The sequence below is a fragment of the Adelges cooleyi genome, unplaced genomic scaffold, assembly GCF_023614345.1.
Source record: "Adelges cooleyi isolate 19-005CV unplaced genomic scaffold, UGA_ACOO_1.1 ACOO_flye_CR_arks_rails_tigmint_CR_PRNA_479, whole genome shotgun sequence".
Taxonomy (NCBI): domain Eukaryota; kingdom Metazoa; phylum Arthropoda; class Insecta; order Hemiptera; family Adelgidae; genus Adelges; species Adelges cooleyi.
This window is the reverse complement of record NW_026096165.1, coordinates 5,708-15,227: the sequence shown is the minus strand read 5'-3', so window position 1 is coordinate 15,227 and position 9,520 is coordinate 5,708. Positions and strand designations below refer to the sequence as shown.

At 29.7% G+C, this 9,520-nt stretch overlaps 1 protein-coding gene across 1 annotated transcript; it reads right to left on the bottom strand.

The window, feature by feature from the left end:
• Nucleotides 1-6,568: 6,568 nt before the first annotated feature.
• On the bottom strand, nucleotides 6,569-9,108 carry LOC126842259 (V-type proton ATPase subunit H-like). The gene is made up of 8 exons (XM_050579145.1): nucleotides 9,033-9,108; nucleotides 8,870-8,951; nucleotides 8,615-8,798; nucleotides 8,066-8,284; nucleotides 7,775-7,980; nucleotides 7,124-7,208; nucleotides 6,889-7,067; nucleotides 6,569-6,800 (listed from the first exon to the last, which is right to left on the bottom strand). The coding sequence occupies exons 1-8, from the start codon at nucleotides 9,088-9,090 to the stop codon at nucleotides 6,569-6,571; spliced, it is 1,245 nt and encodes a 414-aa protein (XP_050435102.1). The 5' UTR covers nucleotides 9,091-9,108.
• Nucleotides 9,109-9,520: the final 412 nt, after the last annotated feature.

Genomic DNA, 9,520 nt, shown 5'->3' with positions numbered 1-9,520 from the left:
GTATAAAATATTTTTTCACCAATAACTTTTTAAGTAGAAACCAGCCGATTATCGGTTAACCACCGATAAACGTTGACAAACCAGATAAAGTAGATTAAAAAATTAATCTAAAAATAACGTGCTTATACGTCTTAAAAAGTATAAAATAACCCTCAGGGGATCTTGATAACCAAATAGGACAGGGGAAAAACGTGGGGCGCATCTTTCTACTTAGATATTAAAACCTAAGCTTTCATGTTAATGCATTAAGTTGTCTCTCATAATGCTGTCTCTTTAATCGAACGAATCAGAAAGTGATAGTATGACTTATTATCGGAAATGAAATGTAATGGATTTCCGTGCCACTTGCCTTAAATTTCATTGCAAATTGAAAAGACTTAATTGCTATTCTCTCCAAAGTTTATTTTATGTAAGTTGCTTCAATTTTTTTTTAACTACCTACTTGCTTAACATTTAAAGTAATGTGGTGCTCAATTTTACATGACATGTCATTAAGTATTATTTTATTTAGAAGAGAAAAGATGATTGGGCATGAATTATGAGTTAAGGTAGTTATTAATGAGAAGAGAATGTTATTATATATTCAGACGCGTGAAGTAGTAAAGATGCGCCCCACGTTTTTCTAGTTTACCTGTCCTGTTTGGTTATCAAGACCCCTGGAGGGTTATTTTATACTTTTTAAGGCGCATAAAAACGTTATTTTTAGATTAATTTTTTAATCTACTTTAGTTATATTGTTCTTTTTTCGTTTTCGTATGTACGTATCCATATATTTAAATGTATAATGTTTTAAAAAGTTTATAACATGTTATAGAAAAGGCTGCATGGTCAGAAGGATTATCATAAGAATTAAAATTAAGTTGTAATTACTATATAAATTATCATAAAAGTTATAAGAAAATGCAAAAAAATGTAATGATGGGAATGGGTTTGAACCTGGTACCGATCATATCTGAGCACGGTTCACGCCCAGGCGCACCACGCATAATTTTTTGTTGGTGGGTGAGAAATAAGTCTATTTGAATTGCAAGATTCCACCCGGAACGACGGACAAGAAATCGACCCCATTTTAACCCCCTTAGGGGTGGAATTTTCCCCCTCTTGTAAATTAATAATGCATTGTCATCGAATTGTGAGCTACCCTGAAAGTTTCAGCCGGATAGCTAATCGGGAAGTGCTCGAAATTTGAGTTGCAAGATTCCATCCGGAACGACAAACAAGATTGTGAGTTCACAGAAACGTTATAATAATTATAATAATAAAAAACATCATAAACTCTTTCCTCTAGAAGGGGTGGAAAAGTTTTATTATTTCGTTTTTTTAGGAGAGGGTTTAGGGTTTAAGGTCTGAAAATTAAACTATAGATAGATCTAAAATGGGCTTATAAAACATATAAATTTCTTAAAAATCTGTAGTCAAACTTTGTTTTTGAGAAAACTAGTCAACATGGTATTTTAAAATATTTTCATTATGCTGTTAATCACAATATATAAAATATATGGGTAATAAAAGTAAACAAATTATTATAGACAGATGAACAACCCGAATGGTATCCAATCTAATACTAAAAATACAATTACAAGCACATTATTGACAGTGATTTTTTATATATTCATAGATGCGCATCAAAGTGTTTTTAAAGTAATTCTATCAGCTATCTATACATAATTAGCGACCCTAAAATTTGTATTCAGATTTTACATGTATTCAACTAATATTTTAATTCTAGTTAAAATGTCTGTATTGTACAAAAACCACCGAAACGTTTTGTATCGTTTGATAATGTAGACAAAGGACAAACAACTGTTGGCATCACAGGTTTTTATGTTTTTGCGTTAACTGTTGTACTTTACAAATATAAGTTTTATTGTTTTTTTTTTTTTTTTAAGAAAAACGAGTTGTTTATTTGGCCATATGTTGTTTCATTATTTGTGTTTCTGATCGTTTCACTTTGCTTGCATGATAGTACCATATTGTAACGACTATTATAGCGAATAAAAATTTTGTACCAAAAACCATTATTCAAATTTTAAAAAATGTTTTTTCACTTACGTAAATCTTGTAAAATATTCGAAAACTACTAAAATCTATTCAAGACAGCTCAGATACTAATACTAAAGAACTAATTAAAAGTTTTAGGTATGGGGTGGCTTGGCTCAATGTTATTTTTCTAAAAAAGGTGTTACATATAATTACATTTTCCACACAATCAAATTAAATGTAATATTATGTAATAATTATAAATGTTTACATTATGACAATTTAACAAAATAATATTATACCTTAATGTACAAAATAGTTATTCGCTATAATTATTGGAACATCAGAGTTCTACGGCCACGCAAGAAAATAGGTCAAACATTTGTATAGGTACCTACACAAACATCATAACAATATATGTTTTAAAAAACATTTGTTTTCAACACAAACAGCTGTGGCATATGTAGACTATGGCTATGTATCATAAAAAATAAAACGAACAAAATATAACTGAATATTTTACTTCTAAACTAAGCAATAAGCTAATATGAAAAACAAATGGATTGATGACATTAAACACAAAAACATTTTTCAACTTAAAATTACTATAACTTATTAGCTTGAAGTAGTGTTACTGGACAACCCCTTCTATCATGTCGCCCTGTCATTGTATAATTTTCTTCAAATTTACTCATTCTACCTAATATTACAGATTGTAAATATATTTAAAAAAACAATCTTATTAGTTCCAAATTACATATAAAAACATTGAAAAACTACAAACATTATCATAAACCCTTTTCCCCCTTTAAGGGATGGAACTTTCTCTTAATTTTGAAGTTTTAGGACTGGAGATCTGAAAATAAGATTCAAGGTAATTCTTGTTCGGGGCAATAAGATTTCCTTGAAAACTATCCTAACCATAATACATTTCGAATGCCCCAACGAAAAGGGTCGTACTCGTTTTTAGCAACTTTTAAGGATGAACCAAACAAAGATTCAAATTTAAATTCTTATTCTTTTTTCAAACTGATATGTTAAAAAAAGAATAAGAATTTAAATTTGAATGTTTGTTTGGTTCATCCTGAAAAGTTGCAAAAAACGAGATACGACCCTTTTCGTTGGGGCAATCGATTTATAGGCAGCTATGTGAACTAAATTATTATGGAACATAAGTCCAAATACCTCCAATATTTCCAAAAATAAAAATATTAGTAGTAGTAGTGTATAAAATAAAATTAGGAATAATAAATGCATAGTGTACGTAATATTAGGAACTTGAGTGAATATGATATTGTATTAGTATAAATAAGATTTTAGAATTCGTACACTACAAACTGAGTTTAAGGCAACATAATATGCTTTTACCAAACAATTTTTTTGCTTACACAAGTAGTACGTTTACGCATTTAACAAATGTTTGAAAAACATTTTAAGATGAGATGTACACGCGATTATACAAGTCCATTTGAGTAAATTCTTTTTAATCAACAAGCCCTACGACTTGGTAGAGTTTACTAGATCGAATGTTTTTCACAACTGGGCTAAAAATATGATAGCGACTATGGTATATTTCTCCAAAACCAGGTCAATGATGGGATCAACGTGGGCATTTTTTTTTTCATATTTTGTTGACGAAACTAAAGAATATGATCTGTCCGAGTAGTTGATAAACATTGAAACTTCCTATTGTGATCTAATATTTACTAGATCACCAATGGACTTAAATAGAATACAGTGCTGTTGAAAAGCAAGTCCGCACGTGAAAATTCAGTGGGGACCTCCTATGATTTGGTAATAAATTATACAAAATTGTAATATCGGATATACTTTTTTTAACTTATAGAGAAGGGGGAGTTGCCATCCCCTGCCCCTCCCCGTGAGCACTCTTACTCGACATTCGTAATTATAAGCAAATTGGATTTAAATTACTTGACGAATGATTCCCGTTCCATGGACAACTTGATTATACAACTTGGATAATCATGCATTGGAAAAAATGCAACTTAATTAGATAACTTCCAGAAAGAAACTTTTAAGATATTGCAAAAGAGTTTGCAATCGGATTGTTTATTCAAGGAAACGATATACAAACATTGACGAAAATAATGATACTAATTACTAAGTATATGTAAACCACTTAAAGCTTGATAAACAATACATTTTTCATTAATATTATTGATTCTTGAGTAAATTTAAACAAAAAAAGCCAGTACAGTGGGGTCGGGCATAGTGGGAACGGAGAGGTCACAGGTCCACAGATTTTACTATAACTGATAGTGATAAAATCACTTTTAAATAAACGCTTAGATGCGAATCTATGGATAGTATATTCAAACCAGTTATAGGGGTTTAGAAGATATCGTGGGACTAGCAATAATGTACTTAAAATTTAATATTAAAGCAAAATTAACAGTCTAAAATTTGACTACAGATTTTTGAGAAAATTGTATATGTTATAGTTCTATTTTATAGTATAAAATAACTTTGTTATAATTGAATTATCTCGAAAAATTCAAACAAAGGTGTATACATAAACACCTCCATAACACCATATGAAATTCATTGATTGCATAAACAAACATACTGTTTGAAAAACTGTAAAAACTTAAATCGGGTTTTTCTAAACCTTTTTGATCATTACGTACAACTTGATTAAAAGCAATAATAATAATAATACAACAATTTAGAGCTGGTTTGAACGGCTATCATAGACGAGCCGTCATATGTGAATAAGTGTTTTTTTTCTTTAAAATTTACATAAAATATCATTATTTTCATCAAACACTAACTGGGTTCTGAACATTTTTTAACAATATTGTTGATTCAAGTAAATTTAAGCAAACCACTTTAACAATGAGCAGATAACATAAAGGCATCGTTTGCCAAGGAAGTTTATTTTTTAAATTATAATTAGACTTATGACTAATGCAAAAATAATCACGTACAATATACATTATTTAGCAATAATCATAATTTATAAAAAAAATAAAAAATTCTATTATAAACAAATACTTAAAACATGCTTACAGATGTTATATCTCCAATACTTTGTAAGTTGATATTTTTATTAACTTTTGTAGCAATCCTTAATCATGTACTCGAAAATACAAACTCGAATCACTCAAAAACAAAACAATATATGTACACATTTGCTACTCCTGAAACGTATATTTACTTGTACAGTTTAAAATCATAAACCAAATTTTACTTATTAAATATTTACGACCAGTCAATCCCGTACTTGCGGGAATAGCTATTCATATGTACCTCTTGAATTAACAATTAATGCAATTTCCTTCATTTTATTTTAATTGACAATTACTTCTGTTCAAGTGTCTGCGTTTCACTGTATATATTGTAGGTATACCGAAAATGGCACTCCGTTTAAAGTGTACTACGTTATTTAAACAACCCGTGTTAGTATCGTCGGAGAATGGAAAGAATACTTTTTTAATAATTATTTGCTGAAAATGTTGACTGGTCGGCAACCAGTTTTGGATAATTATTTTTTAATGTTATTCAAGTTTAAAATATCCAGGACAGGAGAGAGGGATGCGTCTTACATTAATATTAAGCACACAGTGTACAAATTGTGTACATACTGTGTTTGTATGACACAGTATATGCAAAAATGTAAAATATTGAGTGTCTTGCATTAAATCAAGCACCCTGAGTACATATTTGATAACGATAAATGATTCTCAAACACATTACATTGAAATTAATTGTTTTCAGAAACGTATTTTTGTACACCTCAGTTAAGCCGTATTTTAAAATGATGATTTTTCGACATTTTCGGAGTTAGTACCGTGAAGGAATAAGTAATTTACAGATTTAAAAGAAGTACGAAGATTGAAGTGATTGAGTTAAAAATATTACCGGCCATGTTCAATACTAATGTAGCTTTTATATATTAATAAAGATCAAATTAATTTGGCCTAATACTAATATAGTGCATTTTATACAATACAATTTACACTAGACCTAAATTTCTAAAATCTGTAATACTTTTGAATTATGAGTAAACTGTGCCAAACTCATAATTAAGTTTAAAAAATAATAGTGAAAAACATTTTAAGATACCTACTTAGGCTATTTTGTATTTGATATTTAAATATTTGGCCAATTGTCTATTTTAATTCAACTATGTATAGTTAATGTATTTTGTATTTGTATAACTACATAACTACTAACAAATAATACAGGGACGAACTGAGACTTCAAGTCGAGTTTATCTGAACACACGGCATTAAAGAATATGTTAGATTTTAAGCCTTTCCGGTACTTTGTTCTTTTTCTAACTGACGTCCAAGGTATTCCCTAGAAATAATAGTAATGAAATATTTGTTTTTTTTTCTACGACAGCTTGTGATTAAACACATGTGTACAACAAATTAATAATCTAATAACATACCAATTATGAACCATAAGCTTTTGAACAGCCAATAAAGCTTCGAAACGCACATCGGCATCCTCATGAGACAACAGCTGCATCACGAGTTGTTTTCCTCCGAGTTGTTCAACTACACTTTATTAAAATTAAAAAATACAAATCAGAATATCGAGACGATTTTTTTTATAATTCTTACTGTTTTCCACGAGGATAATGACGGACATACTCGCCAATGTCAAAGCTAGCTACACTTAAAACCAATGGATCTCGGCTCGTTTCCAACAAATTTACTAAATTGCGCAACAGTTCATAATTCCGTTCATTGAGACGCGATGCATTTTCACGCCAGAACTGTGTAGATCTATGAACGGGACTCCATTTTAAACGGCCAGATTTTACTTCAGTGGCATATTCATCAAATGAGCTAGTTAATTTAAACAAAATAAATAAAGTGATTATGATATCACTACCTACAACAGATGTAGTAAAATTATTTTTTAGTTTGATTTTACCTCAAATCTTTTACCGAGGCTTGGAGTCGCTCGTTCAAGAACTGAATGTCCTCAACTATGTCCTCGTCATTAAAATTTCTCTGTTCAAGAATACTCAGTTGTTTTAATACTTCACATTGGACCATAACGCTACAATGTTCTTTGGAAGTAGAGCTGTCCTCCGGCTTTTCTAGTAGGTTCTAAACAACAATGATCGTTATAAAAGAGACTATGTGGTTCATATGTTAAATATTACTCTGAAAACCGCAAGAATAATTCTGGTGACCTTCTCTTTGGCAGAATCGCCTAAAATGTCTGCCAATATCGGAATAACATTAAATCTGAAAATGATTTACATTATGAAGACCATAAGTAACATTTTTGTTTAATTCATCTAATATGGGATAAGATATGCAAAAATAGATATGTTAAATTTTACAATAGTAATTTTTGACAGATAACTTAATTTTTAAAGATTTTTGTTTGTTTGAAAAAGTTTTGACTTTTTGTTACATAAACAAAATTTAAACTCGTTGAAAAATGCTTATTTAAATGTGTTTTGGATTGACATTTATTATTAGTTAATGTAAAATTATATGAATTATATATGAAGGGCACAGGGAAAAACGGTAGTTGTCCCATTATGAACATTTTAGAGTATAGCAAAAACAAAGTTCGTGAAATCCTCTACCTCTTACATAAGAACAAAACAAATCACATTAAATGCTATTCTAATAATAAATGTATTTATTTAAACAATCTATTGACATAAATAAAAAAAGTTATTGGCATAAATTGAAAAAAACTATTTGAAAAAAAAAATGTTCATAATATGACAACTACCGTTTTTTCCCTGTGCCCCATCATCATATATCTATGAAAATTTCCCTTTTAGTAGTTATTTTACTCGTTTATTTGTCCAGCCAAACGAGGATTGAACGTCATGACCCAAACACAGAAGATCAATTGATATTGTATCTGGAAGTTAACCCGTCCAGACAATACACTTATCACAGCCGGCATGCCATCAACTGAAATAAACTCAGTTCTGTATTCATCACGGCGTAACAACATTTGTAAACAACGCGCAACCGATTGCATGTACTCATTATTCTAAAACACCCCACGGATAGTTAAAGTATTTTATTTTGAAATAATTTTTATGAAAAAACAAAAACAAATTTTACAATATGCTTACAGTCGACAACAGCTGCTCCTTAATCCAGTTCAAATAAAACTGGAGATCAGTTTTACTAATGTAATCCGTCGAGTAGCAAGCAACTTTAGCTAATATACGTGCTGACATATTGTTAATAAAACCATCAGCAGCATTCAACAAGTTCAAAAAGTTCTTACACACCGGTTCATTTTTCCGCAGAGCATATTCGTGAAATATTTCTGCTCGTGAATTATCTTCCTAAAAACATGATAAAATATAGTATTTCTATAACAAATGGTATTGCCGTTGCTTATGCTCAGAGCGGTTTTAATTATCTACCATTAAACTACTTGTTTGCAACATTTTATTTATTTTAACTATATAACTATGAAGTTAAAATTACTAGCGCATATATTGAAATAAAATATTAAATAAGATTATGTCTATATGTTTTAAGTGAAAATAAGTATCATTGACGTACTTTAAAATATGAAGTTTACATTCAATAAAGTGCCCCTTCAACTAATACTTAGGCAAATTGTAATAAGAGATAAGCGTAATGACTTATGGCATTTATAATAGAATTACTGTAAGTAAATCATCAATCAAAACGAGCACATATTGTATAGTCGATTCTTTAGATATATGTTCTAACAAACCAAAGAACGCTTCAGCTGCTTGTGCACGGTTATTATTTAAAATTTGGCCTCTATTTCTACTAGCGTCGTAGGTACTAATAAAATTGAACACTTCTTGCGATATAATTTGTGACCTATTAAAAACAAATATTATTTTATTATGGCCGATACAATGGCGAAAATAATTATTTTTAAGACATTATACTTCAAATAAGACGCCCAATTTAATTTTAAATTTCTTATTTCTGCCGCTTGTTGTTGTAACACGCTAGTAGCAGCAAACATATCTATTACATACATTTTTTTTAAAAACTTTTAGTAACTGGTACACGCCCTTTAAAAAATAAACGTTCAATATGTGCACTTACCAATGTTTTCTTCTGGGAAGGTTTGTAATTTACTGGCAACACTTCCGGTTTGAGCCATTTCTGTAGAGATATTTCGACGTCTATAAAGTAATAATTGAAATAAAGACAATAATATTGCTGAATCTTTCACAAGAATATCGCACAAAATGAATAATATAGACTATAGGGACATATAGTGAAGAATATAATATTACTATGGTTACTCTTAGATTTGATTTATAATATTCTTTTTGATAAGTGGATTGGAAGTTTAAATTACATTTTTCTATAAATTACAATTGCTACCAACACTATGATGACTACGAAATCAGTTTTATCTGCGCGCATTTCCCCACCGCACTTTCCCTCCAATCCTAACTTTAAAATTCTTATAACATTAAAAATAGTTATCCCAAACTGGTTGTCGACCAGTCATAATTTATAATGCATTATTCTTAATTTAAGAAATATATGCGTTACCATTTAAGTTTCAAAAGTTGATATTAATA

What these genes read in the sequence shown, in the direction of transcription:
- LOC126842259 (XM_050579145.1), bottom strand. Translation starts at nt 9,090, where the DNA reads ATGGCTCAAACCGGAAGTGTTGCCAGTAAATTACAAACCTTCCCAGAA. An exon ending in CTTCCCAGAAGAAAACATTG is followed by an intron (nt 8,952 to 9,032) that starts GTAAGTGCACAT and finishes TGTATGTAATAG; the next exon opens with ATATGTTTGCTGCTACTAGC. An exon ending in TTATTCTTGCGGTTTTCAGA is followed by an intron (nt 7,068 to 7,123) that starts GTAATATTTAAC and finishes ATTGTTGTTTAG; the next exon opens with AACCTACTAGAAAAGCCGGA.